The sequence below is a fragment of the Mandrillus leucophaeus genome, unplaced genomic scaffold (genome assembly GCF_000951045.1).
Source record: "Mandrillus leucophaeus isolate KB7577 unplaced genomic scaffold, Mleu.le_1.0 Scaffold249, whole genome shotgun sequence".
NCBI classification, from domain to species: domain Eukaryota; kingdom Metazoa; phylum Chordata; class Mammalia; order Primates; family Cercopithecidae; genus Mandrillus; species Mandrillus leucophaeus.
Genome location: NW_012102576.1, coordinates 583,923 through 605,273, shown reverse-complemented (window position 1 = coordinate 605,273; position 21,351 = coordinate 583,923). Strand labels below are relative to the sequence as shown.

At 34.8% G+C, this 21,351-nt stretch overlaps 1 protein-coding gene across 1 annotated transcript in view; it reads left to right on the top strand.

The window, feature by feature from the left end:
- LOC105542040 (ovostatin-like) overlaps window positions 1–21,102 on the top strand; it is a 34,763-nt gene extending 13,661 nt beyond the window's left edge. The window contains exons 8-19 of the mRNA XM_011983400.1: window positions 1,862–2,038; window positions 2,234–2,315; window positions 4,986–5,142; window positions 6,935–7,009; window positions 7,342–7,507; window positions 7,707–7,930; window positions 9,304–9,519; window positions 11,476–11,600; window positions 12,226–12,316; window positions 12,819–12,887; window positions 13,102–13,204; window positions 20,894–21,102. Coding sequence (XP_011838790.1) covers window positions 1,862–2,038; window positions 2,234–2,315; window positions 4,986–5,142; window positions 6,935–7,009; window positions 7,342–7,507; window positions 7,707–7,930; window positions 9,304–9,519; window positions 11,476–11,600; window positions 12,226–12,316; window positions 12,819–12,887; window positions 13,102–13,204; window positions 20,894–21,102 — 1,694 coding nt within the window. The remainder of the gene's footprint in view (window positions 1–1,861; window positions 2,039–2,233; window positions 2,316–4,985; window positions 5,143–6,934; window positions 7,010–7,341; window positions 7,508–7,706; window positions 7,931–9,303; window positions 9,520–11,475; window positions 11,601–12,225; window positions 12,317–12,818; window positions 12,888–13,101; window positions 13,205–20,893) is intronic.
- Window positions 21,103–21,351: the final 249 nt, after the last annotated feature.

Genomic DNA, 21,351 nt, shown 5'->3' with positions numbered 1-21,351 from the left:
AATAGCAAATGGCTCAGTTTCCATCTATTTAGTGAGCCATTGAATTCAATTAGCTAGTTAGTATTTTGTTGAGGATTTTTGGGGTTTATATGCATCAGGGATCTTGGTCTGTAGTTTTCTTGTAATGTCCTTGTCTGGCTTTGGTATCAGGGTAATACTAGACTTGTAACATGAATTTGGAAGTATTACTTCCACTTTGATTTCTTGGAAGAGTCTGGTAAGAACTGATGTTAGTTCTTTAAATATTTGGGAGAATTCATCAGGGAAGCCATCCAGTCTGGGACTTTTATTTGATGGGAGACCTGTGATATTGATTAAATCTCCTTACTCACTATTAGTCTTCTCAGATTGTCTGTTTATTTACGATTCGGTCTTAGCAGGTTATATGTGTGCATGAATGTATTTACTTCTAGATTATCAGTTTACTGGCATATAATGCTTCATAGTAGTATTATATGATCCTTTGTATCCCTGTGGTATAAGTTCTAATATCTCATCCTTCATTTATGGTCCTGTTTATTTGAGTCTTCACTCTTTTTATCTTAGGTAATGGTTTGTCAATTTCATTTATGTTTTCAACAAACTAGTTTCATTGATTGTTTTTCTAGTCTCTACTTCATTTATTCCTGTTCTAATCTTTGTTATTCCCTTTCTTTTGCTACCTTTGGGCTTAGTTTGTTCTTTTTCTGGTTCCTTAAAATGTAACATTAGATCATTTATTTGAGATCTTTATTCTTTTATGATATAGCAGTTTTTGAATATACATTTACCTCTCCAAACTGCTTCTGCTGTATCCCATAAGATTTGGTATGTTGTGTTTCCATTTTCTTTTGTCTCAAGGTATTTTTTTATTTCCCTTTTGGTTTCTTCCTTGACCCAGTGGGTATTCAGGCATGTGTTCAATTTCTACATATTTGTGAATTTTTGTCCTGTTATTTATTTCTAGTTTCATACCCTTGTGATTCAAAAAGATACCTGACATGATTTCAGTCTTCGGACTGTAGAAGTTCTTTACAGTGGCAAAGCACAGTGGATAAGAGAACTGACTTTCCCAGAAGGCTGCCTTGGGTTTGAATCCCATTTTTACCACTTGCTGTGTCACTTTGGGAAAATTGCTGAACCTCTCTGTGTCTCATTTCTTCATCCCTTACATAAAGATAATAGTATTACTTATTTCATAGGATTGTTATAAAAATTAAATGAGTTAAGATGCTTAGACATCTCAAGACATGTAGTAAATGCTACACAACTATTAGGTATTGGTAGAAAGTGTGTAGGGAAGTGTCCAAGTCCAGGCACTCTGAAGCACTATTTTGTGTGCTGAATTCCTGACTCTGCGGTGTCTTTTCCAGATGATGCTGGGAAAATTTTCAGCCTCTCTGTGCCTCAATTTCATTATAAATGAAAAAAATAATACCCATTTGTGTTATTATTATAAGCATTGAATGAATTAGCATGAGCAGAGTGTTCAGAACAGCATCTGATAAATGGCAAGCATTTTACAAAGGTTTATTTTGGGCCCAAATCCTGTTGTTTTTGAAATGATGATTGACGTGGAGTTTTCTACTTCACCCTGGGAGCTCTCCAGAAATTTTGATTCCCACAAACTTTTGGGTTCTTCTGCTCTTGGCTGTGCTGCTTTGGATAACATATCTCCACCATGGTTCTGAAAACAAGGCCCTGAGTTGTCTTGCTAATTCTATAGTGTGGGTCCAACAAATAGAAGAGAAAATAAGATCCAGATAATAGTTAAAATAATTATTTCCGGTATCTATGACATAGAGATGTTGAATACAAACTAATATTCTTCATCTTATCAATTTTTACAAAGTCCTTCATATTGACTTGATTGATTTTTCAGGAGACATTCTCGGTTCTGCCATGCAGAACCTACAGAATCTTCTTCACCTGCCTTTTGGTTGTGGAGAGCAGAATATGGCCCTATTCACTCCCAATATTTACATCTTGGACTATCTGAGTCAGACTCAACAACTGACCGAAGAGATCAAATCCAAGATTATTGGATACCTGACCACAGGTAAAGCATTTGGAAGCCTTATTTTGCTCCTCTCAGTTAAATCCCTGAATCCCGGCTATTTTGCTTGTTAAGTACGTGACTGTATTTGTCTGTATGTATACATCCATTTATAACTAACACAAATATTCAACTTATCCAACTTTTCTTCTGGATCATCCATTTTAATTTGAAAAATAATATCTCTTCTTGTTTCAGGTTATCAGAGGCAGCTGTCTTATAAACACTTCGATGGATCATATAGTACCTTTGGACATAAAGATGAACATGGACACACATGGTTTGAAGTTTTGTTATTTACATCAGTTTAACTAGATGTTTCTAATTACTTCTAATCTACTAATTTTTTTCAAGTGATTTTTGAGAATTTTATAAAAACTATGGATCTTCCCCCACAAACTATAAATATACAAACTTCCACACACATATACACATTCTTTTAATAGGATTCCTGGGCTCTTGGGTTAAAGACTTATGGTATTTCTATCTTTTACTTACAAAAAAATTATACATGATACATAAGCAAATTACTAGACAAAGTAACTCAATAGAGCAGGATAAAAGGTATGAAACTACATTTATTATAGAAGCAAATTATTCCATTGAAACAATAATATCCCAACCTAACCTAAAGATAGTCTCAAGATTGTTTATGATAACTGATAGTGCCACTCAGAAATTGTGCTGTGTAATTATGAATCCTCCTAATGAGACTTTAAAAACCTATATTGGAGCAGAATCCTGGTTGCGACAAATGGGGAAATAAGCACTAAAACCAAAATAATTTAAGCAAAGATTGCATTATTACTGTAAGCCTAAAAGACAGGGTGATTAATGAGATGCAAGTTAAATTTTAAAATTTATTCCCTATATTGTTAACTTTTATTTACAAATACATATTCACCCCTAGCTGCTATGTCCTGGGAACAGTAATACATCCTTGAGATACAAAAAGACAGATGCTCGCTATAATAATCATTATTGTTTCTTTTCTAATTGAGGATAATAAATCTCCATAATTACCCAGTGAGGCAGATAGCATCATGACACCCATTTTACATATAAAGAAACAGAAACACAATATATTAGTTTGCTAAGTACCATAAAAAAGCACCACAGACGATGGTGTAAACAACAGAAATTTGTCTTCTTATGATTCCGGAAGCCAGAAGTCCATGACTCAGGTGTTAATAACGTTGACATTTTTTTGAACCTGTCTTCTGGGCTTGGACATGGCTGTCTTCTTCCTGTCTTCTCATGGTCTTATCTCAGTGCATATCTGTGTCCAAATTTCCTCTTCTTGTGAGGACACCAGTCATATTGTCGTATTGGATTAGAGTCTACTCAAATGACATCATTGTAACTTACCTCTTTGAAGACCCTATGTTTAAAAACAAGTCAAATTCTCCGGTACTGAGGTATAGGGGTTCAACATTTGAATTTGAATGAGGAGGCAACACAATTCTGCCCACAACCCATCGAGAGGTTAAATAATTTGTGCAAGTTCACATTGCCAATATTGTGGCAGAACTTGAATGTCTGTTCCAGAATGTGAACCTTCACTCACTACATTATTTTGCCTCTTGATAGTACATGACCCTTGACTCTGAGAAGTGTGGAGTATAGTGGAAAAAGGCAACTAAGAAAAAAAATTAAAACACAACGTGATAAAAGCTGTAATAAAAATATGCACATGATCCTATGGAAGTATACAGGCATGCCAACTTTTCCAGCAATTGTGTGATGACGTGTTTGGACTAAATGCAATGCATATTACACACATGGATGAATCCCACCGTGTTTACCTGTTAGGAATGCCAGTCTACAAGGGAGAAGTTAACTAAGGATAAACTACAGCTCATTTTGGATGAGCCATTTAAACCCTGTAGACCTCAGGTTATCATGAAATCATAATAAGGCACACATGCCTCATCTTGTCCTCTTAAGATATTTTTCTAGTTACAACATCCTATAATTTCCCAATAAGCTCTTAGATGTTAAGAGGGGACAAGTGCAGGAATTCTAGTTTTGCTTCGGGTAGAGATAAAAGAATCTGGGAAGATGTTATAGAGAAGGTGACTCTTCATTGAGGGCATGAATGATGAATTCAGAGAAGGAGGAAGAGAAAGGATTTAAGTCAAATGGATGGAGACTTGATTTAAGTTATTAACCAGCAACATATAAATTATTACCAAATCAGTAATATGCAAATTAAGCAAATCAGTAATATGCAAATTAATAAAAATATTATTCTTACCTGAGCAACTCATAAATAATCTCCATTAATGTTTTGGCAATATTTTCCTTCAGTCTTTTTCTCCTATGCTTTATAAACATAATTGAGATTATCCTGTATGAGAGGTTAGTCTTCCTTTCTTGAAACCTAACATTATTTGTAATAACTTTGCCATGTCATTAGAATAACTTAAATCATCCCTCAAGCCAAAGAGATGGGTGGGTGGACACGTTCGGCTAGAATTTGAGAAAGAAATTTTCAGGATGTGAAACTAAAAACATAATTGAAGCAAGTTACACTTTTTTTCTTTCTTTTTCTTATTCTTTTCTTTTCTTTTTTTTTTTTTTTTTTGAGATGGAGTCTCGCTCTTTTGCCCTGGCTGGAATGCAGTGGTATGATTTCGGCTCACTGCAACCTCTGCCTCCCAGGTTCAAGCGACTCTCCTGCCTCAGCTTCCCAAGTAACTGAAACTACAGGTGCCCACGACCACACCCGGCTAATTTTCATACTTTTAGTGGAGAGGGGGTTTCACCATATTGGCCAACCTGGTCTCGAACTCCTGACCTTGTGATCCACCCGCCTCGGCCTCCCAAAGTGCTGGGATTACAAGCGTGAGCCACCATGCCTGGCCAGAAGCAAGTCACATATTTTAATGAGAATTCACCTGCCTCTCAATGGTTGTTATAATATGCACTGTATATCTTTTTTTTCCAGGCTGACTGCATTTGTTTACAAGTCATTTGCACAGGCTAAACGTTACATTTATATCGATGACAAAGTTCAATCCCAAACGCTTATTTGGCTCTTAAATATTCAGAAACCAGATGGCTGCTTCCTAAATTTTGGCAAAGCCTTCAACAATGCTTTGAAGGTACTGATGAGATTCTACCTTACAGTTTTCTATTCTTTCATTATAATTGTTTAGTGAATCCCAAAGTACACTGAAGAAATTGGTAAAAATTGTTGAACGGGAATTTCTACTAGCATAAACTAATTATCTTGAAAACCAATAAAACATTTCTTTATAGCAAATGCAACATTTTCTTTCCTTCAGTCAGGTTAAAAACTCTAGAAGATTCTAACAGTAATTGTGGTAACTGGGGGCAGGGTGCAGGGGCAGGATTATTAGTCAAAGTGTGAACAAACAAGTAACAGAACCTGGATAATTCTTAATAGCTTAGTGCTTTATCATTTAAGAAATTCTTTATCAATATTGTTTTATTATTAGAATTCAACTTGTTTTGCTCTTACTTGCTAATATCCCTGAGATAAGTGTTCATAATGAATATGCCTTTTATTTCTAAGTGTTTTAAAACTTATGTTTTCTTCATAATTATCATAGTAGTATTTATTTATTGAAAGTAGCTCGGAGATTTCATATAAGATATTGACCAAAATATTATTCATATGTCAACAATTCAGAAATAATCACCATTAATGTTTTGGCGATATTTTCCTTCAGTCTTTTTATTTATGCTTTATAAATATAATTGAGATTATCCTGCATGGATTTTTAGTCTTCCCTTTTTGAAACCTAACATTATTTATAATAACTCTGCCATGTCATTAGAATAACTTAAAAACATAAAATTAATAGCTCTCTATACATCATCATATGAATAAACCAAAATCTTTCTTGAGGTTTCAGTAATGCTTAATAAACTCAAAATAATGTTTTGTTAACATTCTTATATGTAAATAGGCCCCTAGTTCATTATTGAAGTAGGATAGCTATCTAAAAGTGTAATTTTTTAAGGTTCTGATAAAACGTTACCAGATTGATTTTTAGTAAAATTGTGCCAATTTTGATTCTTTTTACATATAGAGTATCTAACTCATAGCACTACTACTGACTCTGAGTAATATAAGTATGAAAACAAAAATCTTTGAAAATATACAAGAAAAAAGATGGTGCTTAATGTCTATTTTTGTTTATAGGTCAATTGGTTCAAAAGTCAAATATTTTTCGTATGATTATTTTTAGTTTATTTTTTCTTATTTGTAACTGTTTTTTAATCTTTTGGAGCTAGTTTGATTTTCTTTATAGCTAATATTATTGACCTACTAGAATTTATTCAGTATGTTGTGTAATTTATATGTAATTTACTTCTATATTCCAAATAGTTCACCACTTATCATGACACCTCTTGTTAATTAATGCTTTCTGTTTCTACCGATTTTTGAGGCTAACTTTGTTACATTGTTTTCTATACTTGATATGATTTCTTTCTGCTCTATTGATTGATCTACTGATTATACTACTATAAAATATTTCTATTTTATACTGTACTCTTTTAATCATAGTAATATCATAGCATGCATTCTTTTCATGATACTTTTTATATTATTTCTAGGGTAAATATGAGGGTGAGAATTAAATTAGAACTTTGCAGAACATTCTCTCCCTCCTTTGATTCTAAATGCCTTCTGAGGCCCGTAAGTTATTTTGACAAGTGATGTTCCTGTTTATATAAAATGTTCAGGTGTTTGTTCTCTATTTCCTACTTTTTATAAACAGTATCTTTTGAGGACATGAAAAACTTCACCTCCCAAAAATATAGGAAAAGAAAACAAACAAACTGAGTTTTCAAATATATTAGATTTAGAAATACCCTTCCTCTGAATTCCATGAGACTGACATGTTACCCCTATGTTTCATTCAGGGAAAAGAAGATAATGAAATCTCTCTAACTGCATATGTTATCGGTGCTCTGCTTGAAGCTGACCACCCGGTCTCGGTATGTAGCCCACTGGTGATCCCACTAACTTGCTTCTTATGAACTCAGAACATTTTATGCCAACAATATAGTAACAGGAAGTAGAACTATATGTTTGTAGCTACCACATATGCTGAATAATACTGAATCAATATTCTTCTGAATCGTCAAATTACACTGTGCAGATGGAACTATGTAGAAATTAAAATGAATATGTTGTATTTGCCCTTTGAACGTTTCAGCACAAACAAAATTCATTCCTAATTTTTTTCCAGCAATGATCATATCTACATCTGTGTTTTTGTATGTGTTTTTGTGTGCACATTTGATTTTTTCTTTTTTATTCTTTGCAGTTTATGGCTATTCAAAAGGGTCTCCAGTGCTTAGAGACTGTATCTAGGGAAAGAGCTATGACTACTTATGAGCAGGCCCTCCTAGCCTACACTTACAGTTTAGTAGGCTATGAAGACAAAAGGGAATTCTTCTTCAATGAGCTGAACAAAAAAGCAAAAAGAGTAGGTGAGTGTTTTTGACCCTTCCTGGAGTAACATGCTGGATAAGTAGAATGATTGGCAGTGGGATAATTATCATCCCCTCATGTTTCTTTATTACCAGTTGTAAGGTTTGCACTCCCTCAAATACCACCCATTTGACCACACACAGTTATATGCCATGCTTTGACACAGACACTGTTGAATTCCTTTCACTTTTTGGTCAGGTGGCTCCGTGTACTGGGAACTGGAAGAGAGGTTTTCTATGGAAGGATTGTCATCTTTGTACTACCCTCAGGCTTCCTCCGCAGATATAGAGATGACCTGTTATGGGCTATTGGCTCTTCTTTTCAAGCCACAGCTGACTTCAGAAGAACTGTCCTATGCATCTCAGATTGTACACTGGGTGGCAAAGCAGCAAAATTCCCATGGAGGTTTCTTCTCCACAAAGGTAACTCTATATCTTTGTAAAATTTCTATGCACAAGAAAATTGAGCACTTGCTTTGCGTTGGTGGTATTGGTCTTTAAATTTATATATTATATTTATGCAATTAAATGTAATTGTTGTCACTATTAAACTTGCTATCATTTTTCAATTTGCTGTCTTTCAGGTTTTTCACAGATGTAGCATTTTATCTAGTAATAATCTCTAAATACTTATTCAAATATGCTTTACTTTAATTTTTAAAATAAAAACTTAAGTACAACCTACTAAATGTTCTGTATAAAATTAGCTATGATTTTATCAGAAAAGGTGTTCTCAATTTGCATTATCATCAGCAGTGTGTACCTTTCATTATATAATTTCAAAATCATTTCTCTTGATCTGATACAATAAAATTAGTAATACATTCTGCATAAAAATAAATCTCCCTGGTTTCTACTTAGATAGAATATGCTTTCATTTTTTTAAAGTTCTCTTTTATTTCGTATATTATAAATTTCCTGGTCATATCATTTGTACATTTCCTAATAGGGATATTAATGTTTTCCTTGATTATGTGTAAGACGTCTGAATATAGTAAAGATATTAACCTTACTAATGCATGTAACATCCTTGTCAACTTTCTGTTTTTCTTCCAATTTTTATCATGCTTTAAAATACACATTCTTTTCTTTTCATTTTCACTGAATGTAATTATTCTACTGAAGATTCTCACTTTAAAACTAAGAGTATTACTCAACACAAAAAATTATATAAATATATTATCAGACTTTTCTGTAATATGAATTAATTCATCATATTTCTATTATGATTCATTTTATAGGATATATTTTGATTTTATAGGATGTAATTTTATGGGATATAATTTTATAGGGTGTATTTTGATAGAGTTACAGTAGAGACCTAACTTTAAATGGCCAGCCAGTTGTCTCGATGTCATTTATGTAATAATTAATTGTCTCAATGATTTGAAATGCTACTGTTATTGAAATATAAAGTCATATATATTTTGTCATCTCTTTAGTCTTTTTGTTTTTTCCATTGATATTTTGGCCTCGTTGTATGCTTTGATGTTTGGTAAAACAAAACCTGATTTGATAGGCATTTAAAAAAAATTTTCTTGGCATTTTCTTACATTTTTATTCTATTAAACAATGTTTTGTTTGTGTTAAAGATTTGAACAGAAATGTTGCCACAAACCGCATTTGTCTGTTTAAATTATACAGCACCCAAGACAGTATAGTTCACAAAACAAAGTAAAATGCATGGAAAAAGATGTAATCGCATTTTAAATTATTTTTAAATAAATCACAGCTGTGTTTGACTGATTGCTAAATCCCATGGTATGCTTTAATACAATTTGCCATTCTTCTATTAGGATACCATTGTGGCCCTCCAAGCCCTGACGCTATTCCAGAGGCTCACTTTCTCTAAGAATAGACAAAATTCAGTGCAAATTTTCTCTGACCAAGGATTCAATACAGCCTTCCAAGTGAATGATAAGAACCGTTTGTTGCTACAACAAATTCCATTGCCAACAACTAAGGGAAAGTATATGGTGGAAGTGAATGGCAATGGCTGTGTTTATGTGCAGGTAATTTTGGACTTTTTTACCCCCCAACTTATCAAAACTTATAATCTAAGTGAAACTAGAGAGAATAGTATAATGAACGAATAACTAGATTTAATAGTTTGTTCACATTTGGTCATTTTTGCTTCACGTTGTTTTGCTGAATTCTAAAGTAAATTAGAGTTATCATGCCACTCCTAAATACGATATATATGGATCTCCAAAAAATAAATAAGGACATGCAATTATGTAACTGCAATGCCATTATCAGAGCAACCACACATTAACAATAGCTTGGCCAGGTGCAGTGGCTCACACCTGTAATCCCAGTACTTTGGGAGGCCAGGGTGGGCGGATCACTTGAGGTCAGGAGTTCGAGACCAGCCTGGACAGCGTGGTGAAACCCCCATCTCTACTAAAAATACAAAATTTAGCTGAGCGTGGTTGTGTGTGCCCATAATCCCAGCTACTCGGGAGGCTGAGGCAGGATAATTAATTGCTTGAACCTGGGAGACAGAGGTTGCAATGGGCCAAGAACATGCCACTGCACTCCAACCTGGGCAACAGAGTGAGACTCCATTTCAAAAAATAAATAAATAAATAAATAAATAACAATAGTTTGTATTGTGATATAATTTAATTATCAAACCTCTATCCCCAAATATACTTTATGATTGTTTTTCAAATCAGGATTCAATCAAAGACCATACTTTGCAGCTGTTTGTTATGCTTCTTAAGTCTCTTTTAACCTAACAGATCTATCAAGTTTTTTGTATTTTTTTGTGACATTAATTTGTTGAAGAGATCAGGCCAGTTGTGGTGTAGAATTTCCCTAATTCTGAATTTACCAGATTGTTTTCTTCTGCTGTCATTTAATTTGTTGTCTCATTCTGTGCCTTCTGTAACTAAAAGTTGGATCTATATTTATATTGTATCACATCCAGAGGCACATCATTATTAGTGATGTGAAGTTTGATCACTGGATTAAAGGTGGTGATAGCCATACTTCCCCACTAATGTTGCTGCTTTTTTCTTCTTTGCACCAACAATTAACATTCAAAATATTACACTGGGATCGTAAAGATGTTGAGTTCATCATCAATGTTTACCTAAAAGTCTTAACATGCATTGATGATCTTTACCTGATCAACCATTTCATTAAGAACTACGAAGTGGTGATTTTCTAATTCTATCACACCTTCTACCTTTATTAGCTGGCATTGCCATACTGTATAGTCCAATATGCCAGAGTATACTCAATATGTCAAATGTTTCTGGACAGTTGGCAGTAGTTCCCCTCTTTGACCATTACATATGACTTTGAAATTATTAATGTGTATATATGACTTTGTACTTGGACAGGTATATCTTCTGGAAATATTTCTTGAAGTGGGATTGTTAGGTCAAGTTAAGTCTTTAACCAAGCCTCTTACCAAGTCATTTTATCTTGGATTTAGATTCTGCAATTTCTCTTATAATTTATTCATTGTATTCATGGTATTTACCTTGATTCCTGAAGTTCTGACATTATAGTAATTTTATCAGTTGCTTAAGGCTGAAATCAGATCATTTTAATTATTATCCAAAACACAGCATAGATATAGTCTAACTCTGCTACTCAGTAGCTGTATGAGTTTGGACAAGTTACTCATCTTTCTGTCCCCCGTTGCCCTCATCTATAAAATGGAGGTTAAAAATAGCATCTACCTCAAAGGATTGTTGGAAACATTAAAAGAATTATTATATAAAAAAGCATTTAAAAGTAAGTACAGAGTATATGTTCAATAAATGTTAGCTAAAGTTACTAGTGTTACTAATATATTGTATAGAATTAGTGTTACTAGTATATTGTATATAATTGTATAGAAAAAAAGAAGCAAAGAAGTAAAAATTAACTTTAAGTTGAAATGTTAATGTGGAGGTAATAAATTTAAAATTAATCCTTTAGTTAATCAACAACGTATTCTATGTTTCTCCAAGTCAACTCTGAGATATAACATCCTGCTCCCTAAGAAGTCATCTGGATTTTCCCTTTCTGTGAATACAGCCAATGCTTTCTGCAGAGGATTATTTGATGCAAAATTTGACCTTGTTGTTTCAGCCAGGTAACAACTCTTTTTTTTTTTTTTTTGGTAAACATAGATATCCCTCTACCTCTAATTCAGGTAGCCTAGTGTCTTTCTCTGCCTCCAAGTGAAACCACATTCCAATTATTGTATGTGAAAGACTGGCCTATCTTTATCCTCTTGGAAAATATATTTCATCTTGTTTAAATTGTCTAAATTTTATAAGATTATGGTAGGTGCAAAAATAAATCTGACTTCGAAAAAATATGGACCAGGAGGAAGTTGTAAGGGAAAAAATTTCTATAAATTCCTCCTCAAGAGGTACATTTTCTTAGTTTCTAGTTTGTAAATCAACACATTGCAAACTGTTACTTTTGAAACATAAAATTCTAAAACGAGGTTATCAGACCTAGGTTCAATTCTCTGGGTCCACTTAGGAATGAATTAAGACGCATGTTGTGTCATTTCGGAGCACCACTAACTTCAGTTTATTATTAAATTATTCCAGTCTCAGAAAAATAAACTCTATAAAGGGGATGATAAAATAAACTTTTTTTTTGCATGAAAATACATTTTATTTTTTGTTTTCCTAAATAATTTTGTTTTCCGAAATAATGATCAAAGTTTATCTGAATTTTAAATTTTGTACTTTTTTAAAAAAAAGTTATTATGGAAAGCGCAACTCTTCCAACATGGCAATCATTGATGTGAAGATGCTTTCAGGATTTGTACCAGATAGATCATCAGTTAAGAAGGTAAAGATTTAAACATTGTTAATTGAAATAACTTCAGAATAGATACAATGTGTTGAGCCCTGTGCTATACTATACATTGGCCACAAGTTTATTTAAAAAAGGAATACATTTTCTATTCTTAAGGAGTAAAATTTGAATCTTATTGGTATCTTAAAGTAAAACATTGAGGTTCTCAAATTAATTTATATTCTTATATTGTCAAAACAGTGTATCACTAAAAAACAGGTAAATGAGTTAGTGTTTAGTTATTATTATATTCATTCTATTATTCTATTTATTTAAAATTAGAATCTAATATATACAGATAGATGTTTCAAAAATGTTGAATGAATAAATCTCAAAGATAAATATTTGTTGTTGAAGCTTTATAGAAACATGGCAAGTGTTTATAAAGATGCAGGAAAACCTCCAAGTTGAAAGCAAATATTTTATCTTTGGATCACTAGATGTTTGTAATCCTAGTTCCCTGAATTTTCAGCACACTTTTCTTCCTTATTTTTAGCTTCAGGAAGATGGCAAAGTACAACGAGTAGAAATCAAGACCACTCATGTCTTTTTCTATCTGGAGAATGTAAGTTTACTGTCATAACTTGGTTTGTGTGTTGATGTATATGCTTGAGTCACAATGTGGTTTTACTTTTGTCTTTGTTTTTTTATGTTTAAAAAAGTTTTCCTAAGAGCATAAGTATCGAAACAGTATTGCTAAAATAATTCTGAATATTTGAAATGGAGAGAAGTTGAGGGAATACATCTCAATATGCATAACAATATTGATTTATTCTCAGGTTACTCAAAAAGAAATTCAATTCTCATTCTCCATCAAACAAGATGCACTCGTATCCAACATCAAGCCAGCATCTGTTCAGCTCTATGATTATTATGAAACTGGTAAGAACCGTATTTAGTTACTGCGGTTTTTGTCATTAAGTAATTGCAGTTCTGGCGATTACATTCAAGGCGAAAACCACGATTGCTTTTGCACCAACCTAAATAGTTAAACCAATTTTCATTTTCCCTACTGCTGTTACAGTTCTTATGTTTGAAATCTTCTTCCCTTATTTGGTGTTTTGTAACTGTTCATACTGCCTAATACAAAAAGCATCAGAATTTCAAGAGCAAAATTTGAGGATTTTTTTCTACCTAAATGGACAAAACTGGCCTGATTTTTCTTAACCAGTCTTCTCACTAAGATGTTCACTTAAATTATTGGAAAATAAATGTGAAGTAGGCTATCTAGCTGAATATAGATTCAGGCAAAATAAAGTCAATGGCTATGAAGGTTGGCATAGTTTATGCATTAGTGTGAATTACAGGATACAGAAATCATGTGCTTATTTGAAGAGAGAAAGAGACATATACTATTAGAGATGATAAAGATACGTTCATAAAAATATTCTTAGAAAACATATTTTTAAAGTCACAACCATTTATTATTCCTCGCAATTCTATGGATCAGCCAAGCTGATTGATGCAGAGTGACTGGTTTGGGCTGGTTCAGCTCTTCCCTCTTTGAATTGCACCTGTAATTCACCTGGTGAGTTGGTCAGCTGGATGTTCTAGGAGGCCTCATTCATATGTCTAGCATTGTACTGGCTCTTGATTGGCGGCTGGCTGACTGCCAGCTGAATCAGCTTATTCTTGCCTCTCATCCTTCAACAGGCTAGTCTGGGCATCTGTTTATCTGGTTAGCTACCATCTATCTATTCATGTATTGCTTAGCACAGTGAAATTTTTAAATAAAAAATTTATAATCAGAGCCAACTTGGTCAGATAATTTTGGGTTTCTGGATTTTGTTTTGTTTTGTTTTCAACCAAGTTCTTATGGTGTTATTAATGTTTTAACCAAGGCTCAGGAAAGGCAAATTCTTACTGATAACACCAAACAGGTAAGTAGCAGAATACAATCTCTAAATGAGGTCTTCTGTTTCGAAATTGAAGCTTATCTGAACACTGTGCTTTTGCTAGGTAAAAATTATGTCTATGAACACATTAAAACATAGGTCTAATAACTTTACCAGTTAAAGAATTAAAATGACAAGTTAATTATTTTCAAGTCAGATTACCTCAGCCAATAAATGACTCACAGACTTTTTGAGGAAACAAAAACCTGTTTTATACATGCTATCTTGATAAATATTTCATCCAAAAAAGGGAGTGAATCAATAGTGATACAAACTATTAAGTGTTAAGTGTAAGTCAACAGTGGTTTACAAACTTTGAGTACCTACACATTTGGTAAGCACAAATGTGTTTACTTCTTTACAAAAACCTGGATGGTTGAACTAAGTCTTCACTGTCCCTCCAGCTCTTGTGGTAAAATAGACACTTTATTCTAGAAGAGAAAACCCTAACCTCTGTTAGGTTTCAGTATGTATCATATACAAAACATCATACTTGAAACACTTAAGAATGATCATATGGGTATGCATGCAGTGTGATGTAAATCAGAAGAACAAAAATACAGTATATTTGGAAGCTGTTAAGCAAAGAAACTGTTATAGTAGCACAGATTTAGGGGAATTTATTTCTAAACAGATAAGAAATAAAGATGCTTTCTTCTTGAACAATGCTATAAAACTTTCTAATAACAATTACTGTCTTTCAGATGAATTTGCACTTGCAGAATACAACACACCATGTGGTCAGATGTCCCTTGAAACCTCCTCATTCTAGGATAAGGAAAATGAGATGGAAAAGAAGATACTTTGTAACTGAGATATCGATCAAGTTTGTTCCTGGAAGCTTTAAGCCTGCACTTCCCAAAAGCTTCAACCAGCAGAGACCAGGGCCAGTAGACAAACGCTCTCACCTCTGCTCTTAGTCAAGAACTGTGGGAGGCGTTCCAAATGCTTCTCATGAAGTCCCCTTGAAATCCATCTCCCAGATTTTCAGGAAGCAGACTCCACAACAAATCCTTAAATTAGCCTTTGTCCTTTTTTGACACAGTCTCCCTCCTCTCTCACTCATGTTTCCTGGGCTCCCCAGTGAAATGAATTATCTGCATCCAAGCCCTTACCTCAAATTCTACTTTCAGGGCAACCCAAGCAGAGAAAGCCTATCCCATCAATCACTGAATAACTATAGAAAACACTTCGTTAGATAAGGAGTATTCTAACGTATTGATACTTTAGTTCTGGTATGTGTTTCTGAATAATTTCTCTGGGAAGTGTGGAAAAGTAAGCCTTCATGTTATTTAAACGTAAATATGTTTATTTTCCTTGGCAACTATTGTTGAGTAAAACCTGACCAGAATTCATGGGTTTTTTTGTTTGTTTTTTGTTTTTTTTTTAAAAAAGAACCTATGTATTTTTAACTTCCATTTTAAAACTGAATTTTCTTTCTCCAGATAAGCTTAGGATGAAACAAACACCCCCCATCTCCTCCCTAACTCAATCACTTAGAGCATCATTTCTGAAGATATATTTGTAAAGTTTTCTTGGCTATAAAATATTATATACTTGATTTAATTATAAGATCAAATATTCATTAGTATGTTATTATTAAACACATATATTTTAGAAAATTATTTTTATACATGTACCTAAAGCATTTACTTGTAACTGTTAAGATAAAAGAATAAATTTATGTTGTTTTGAGCCACAAAGTATGAGATAATTTGTTACTGCAGCAATAGAAGAAGAATGCACTATCTCATAAATATCTCAAACATAACGAACTTAAACATTTCAAATGTCATTTGTCATTCCTAACTGCTCCCCAAAGCAATCAATCTCGCTTTATACCTGGTCACCCAGTCATCTCAGTAATGATATTCACATCCACCCAGATCTATGGTGCAGGTGCAAGACCTGTGTATTTTGCTTATTTCTCCCTGGCTCACAGACTTTACATACCTATCATTTATACCTCCAACATCTATGTTCTAAAAGAGAGGTTTAAAAAAATGTTTTTTCATTTGCTTAGATCTCTTCTTCTATAGCTTTCCATGGTACATCAGATAACAATGAATGTTTTACCATAGTTTACAAGGTATTAAATGAAAATGCCCCTGCTTATCTATCAAATATCATTTTATTCCCCTTTCCCACTTCAATCAAATATTATTTTATTCCCCTTTCCCACTTCAATCACAGTGACTTCTTTCAGCTCTGGCTGTATTCAAGTATCCAAACCATACAATATCTGGAACAGGCAAAACTATGGAGACAGTAAAAAGATCAGTGGTTGCCAGGGGTTGTAGGGAGGGAAAGATAATTAGGTGAAACACAGGAAGTTTTTAGGACAGTGAAACTATGCTGCATGGCACTATATATAATGTATATTGGATACATATCATTCTACATTTGCCAAAACTCATAGAATGTACAACACCAAGAGTGAACCCTAGTGTGAACTATGGTCTTCAGTGATAATGATGTATGAAGTAACTTCATCGATTGTTAACAAATGGATCACTCTGGTGCAGAATATTGATAGTGAGGGAACCTGTCCATATGGGAACAGAGGGTGCACATGAGAGGTCTCTCAGTTTCTGCTCAATTTTTCTATGAAACTAAAACTACTCTGAAAAAATAAAGTATATTTAAAAAGATATGAAGGGTATCTTCATTATTGCTGCAATAATGGCGATTTTAAAACCCAACCCCAAACTCAGTGGCTTCCAACAAGAAATATTTATTTCTCCCTCTCATTGATCTATGGATCAGATGTGGCTATGTTGGGCTTATTTGGGCTTGGCTAACCTTGTGCCCAGAATGACGACTGGTTTTAAGTCTGATCCATGCGCCTGTTAACCTATGACAAGTAGCTACTACAAGGTCCTGAGTACACAGCCTTGACTTGTTCTGTGTAAGAGGCGGGTAGATATGTTGGTCATTGTGTGGTGGGCATGCATACCATAGAGGAATGCTCATTAAATAAATAAATAAATCTTAAACAATTTTTGTTGTTGTTGTTATGAAGAGTGCCTATAGCTCCCAAATTCAATTTCTAAAAATTGTGCCCTCCCAAACATTTATTCTTTGGTCAGCTTTTTAATGTATTTTTTTCCTTAATCCTCATTGGCATCACCACTGACCTTTCCATCATTTTTCAATAAAATAAAAGAAGAGGTGATTCCAAAGAGTAAAACCATGTTATAGAAAAATTTACTACGAAAAATTATGATATGATTAATTATATGATTGAATATATTTCCAAGCATTGATGTGCTATTTCATCCTGTCTGGTATAGCTGTTGACAGCCATACCATTGGCAATCTCCATTTGTCAGTTAAACAGAAAAGCATGCATTATTGCAGGGTGTAAGGACAAATAAATACTTTAAATAGTTTTAATTCTCTCTGTGGAGAATAAAGGAAGAGACCAATCCTCCCTCCCTTTCTTTAGTTTCCTTAGAAAACCTGTTACTTTAAGTCTTTTCTCCTCTTTGCAATGTAACCAAACCTTTCTGAACGCTGGGTAGGACTCGTCAGCATTATGAAGAATGTGGGAGTCATTTCTTTGAAACATCAACATCAAAGGAGATAGCATCCCTATCTGCAATTTCTGCAGGAGGGTAGGAGGCCAGCTTCGATGGGCACCTTGCTCCAAGTTAAACTACCTCTTATCATGAAGATAAGAAGAGTTTATTTTTTATTTAGAATAAATCCCATTAACTAACACACAAGGTCACTCCTAAGACCAAGTGAATCTAGGACAAATTATGTGTGATAAATGGTGCAGTCAAGTCCCCTTACTTGAAGGCTAGTTAGTGCTTAAGAACATATATGTAATGGGCTGCATCAGCTCAGCCATACAAAAGGCTGAGGTTCCTTTCTGTCTTTGCAAACTCTTACCAGATTGGCTGTGATGCACTCACGTTCTGGCTTAATGATTATTCTATAATTAAAGTGCTTTCCTTCTCCAATACCTTTATGGAGAGGACTTCTGGGTTGGGAGATTTTACTTTCATTATATTTCCCCAACAAGGCACACCTATAGAAATGAAGATGTCACACTTAGCTTTTCAAGGTTACCTCTGAGTGTAAAAGAGAAAAAACTTAGAAAAAGTAAGCTAACTAGGGAAAAGAAATTGAACAAATGGAGAAATGTGCCTCAGACTAGAATAGAAATAAAGCATATATTGGTGCGAAAGTCCAAAAATAAAGAGAAGCACATTTCAAACTCCTATTTTTTTAATTGAACATAGATAAGAAAATTAAATTAAACAGAAAATTAAAGAAATACAGCCTAAATGAGTAAGAATTCCCAAAACAAAATTGCGTTGTGTTTTCTTCTTATTCTTGGAAAATTATTCTTCTTATTCTTGGAAAATTATTCTTACCATAATTTCTCTTACCAATCATATTCTTACTAACAGTTTTAATTTTACCAACACATATTTTAATTCTGAAGATTTGGAAAAGATCTAAACTAGTTTTAAAGGAAAAGCTAAAATTTTTTCAAAAATAAAGACCCATTAAGATTGTGATTGAATTAACTACATATTTTAGTCTCAGTCCAGATCTAATCAAGTAAAAACTTGACCTTCTGGGAGGCAACTTAGAGCCACAAAGAGGCACACAGAGATACATTTTTAAGCGCTGATCATTTCCAATAAGCAGGGTTACTGTATTTTGCTCAAATCTCATAATAATTTTTTTATTTTCCAAAAACATTTCATTGAATTTTCCTTTGAACAGGCCCTTCAGGAGGTACATTTCTCATAGAGAGATGCTTTTTCCAGCACTGTCCCATTTGCTTTCATTAACATTTACCGTTTTAACTTTTTCAACATGCTTCTATCCTGCTTGGAAAAAAAACAGGAAATCATTATCTAAAGAAAAAGGAGGGGAAAGATAAGGATGAGCTTGTCTCTTTTTTTATTTTGAGAGCTTTCTACTTCTATTTCACTCCGAGACCTAAACATTTTGTGCCATTTTCTCTCTCTCTCTTCGTTTATAGGCGACAATCTCTCCCTCCCTCTCAAACTCTCCGTACTACGTTCTCCATGCCACCCCCTGGGCCGTAATTTTTTTTTTTTTTTTTTTTTGAGGCGGAGTCTCGCTCTGTCGCCCAGGCTGGAGTGCAGTGATCTCGGCTCATTACAAGCTCCGCCTCCCGGGTTCACGCCATTCTCCTGCGTCAGCCTCCGGAGTAGTTGGGACTACAGGCGCCGCCACCGCTCCCGGCTAATTTTTTGTACTTTTAGTAGAGACGGGGTTTCACCGTGTTAGCCAGGATGGTCTCGATCTCCTAACCTCGTGATCCGCCCACCTCGGCCTCCCAGAGTGCTGAGCCACGGCGCCCAGTCGGCCCCCTGTGCCATAACTTTAATCCATGAAGCAGGAGTATCACTGCATGTTGAATAAGAGGAATACTTTTTGGTGAAATATGCTTTCCTAAAAAGTTCCAGTTTTCAGCAAATTTTTCTATATCATCAGGTAAACCTGCCATTTGTGATGAATTTCGCAAAATGTTTTTACAAAATATAAAATGAAAGAAGACATGAAAATGCTATTGGAAATGCTGGCAAATGGTGAAAAAGAAATGGGAGGAAAAAAACGATATTTCTCAGGTCACTTCACCGGGTTAGTCTTTCTCTAAAAGGGATTTTACAAAACAATTGGGATGGAGAAAAGGGGTAGAGATGGGATACGAGTGGCAACACGTTTTAGTCTTGATTTTCTGTACTTGCTATTTCTGGTTCCTAGCCTCTACCAACTGAATTTTTGTGCATGTATCTCCTTTTTTATGTGTATATTCCTGTACACATGGGGCACGGGGGCCTGTGCTAATCTCAAATGTCACTAATACTGAGTCAGGAAAAACAGATGCCTGCCATTGTCCCCACCAGGGTTGATTTGTCTGAAGGACCAAATTTAAAGCCAGGTAATCAGGAGTTGGAAAAGAGTTCCTTGGTTTCTGAGAGTGACCAGGATGGATTGTGTGAGTTGAGAACAGAGAGGATACTAAGGAAAACTTGCCACTGTGATAGAAAAGAAGTAAGGCACAGCAACTGGTGAGTCAGAGCCATCTCCCACAATGGGACGCCCCTATATTGCAGCAGAATGGGCTCCTTGAAAGAATTGCTCCCAACTTGGTAATCTTAGGAAGTAAAAGCTAGTGGTTCCAAATACCTGAAATTTCCCTAAGTTCTAATCTGGAGAGTACACAAACAAGAAAATTTTACAGTGATATAAAATGGACAATGAAGTCATACAATTTTGGAATTTAACATTAAATTAAATTAAATATAATTGAATGATGGGTGTTATTTATATTTTAATTAAGGTACTCTTAAGAAGAAGAAAAGATTTCTCAAAATGTTGCACGAAGTAATGCAAGAAGTGAAGAGCTGTGTGAGTACTATTTTTTCACAATTTGGCTCCATAATCACTGAAGAACTCTTTCTCCAATACCTTGATTTATTTCTTTGCAATGCTAATTTGACTTAACAAGGAGCTGTGGCCCTCGGTTGGGATTGGCAGTGAAACCTGTAAGCCCGCAGACGTCACCCTATCCAGGTTTGTTTCCTTTAAGAAAGGGCATAGGGCGAGAACCCTGCTCAGACGGGTGGGGTCGTCGGCTCGCTGGGTCTCCGGGTCTCTGAGGTTGCATGGGTCCTCTCTGCAGGCCACCGGCTCTCTGAGGAGCCTTTCCTGAGAAGGCAGGCCTGGGTCCACAGCCGTGGCCTCTATTGCCTGGGAAGCCACAGTGCAATCCACATTAGTAAAGATGGCCTCCAAGGGGATGGCCACGTGGTGGAGGCCTGCGGCAGGGTCGCCGGCGTCTCCAGGGGCAGATCTTCTGGCTTCCTCTTTCCATTCCCTGTGCAGAGTTAGTACCCACCCGGGGACCTGCTGTTAGTTACCCCCTCCCTCCCTACTTGAAAACAAAAGAAAAAAAAAAAAGAGAAAAGAAGAAAAAGAGAAAAGAAAAGAAATAAAGTACACAGTTCAGGTAAAAACAACCTTTTCAGAAGAGCCTAGCAAAGGTCTCCCAGGATGACATTCTGATCTCCCCAGGTCAGGCAGCACCTGGGACACGTGGTCATGATGGATGAGGCTGAGTTGTCTCAGACCTTCTCAGCT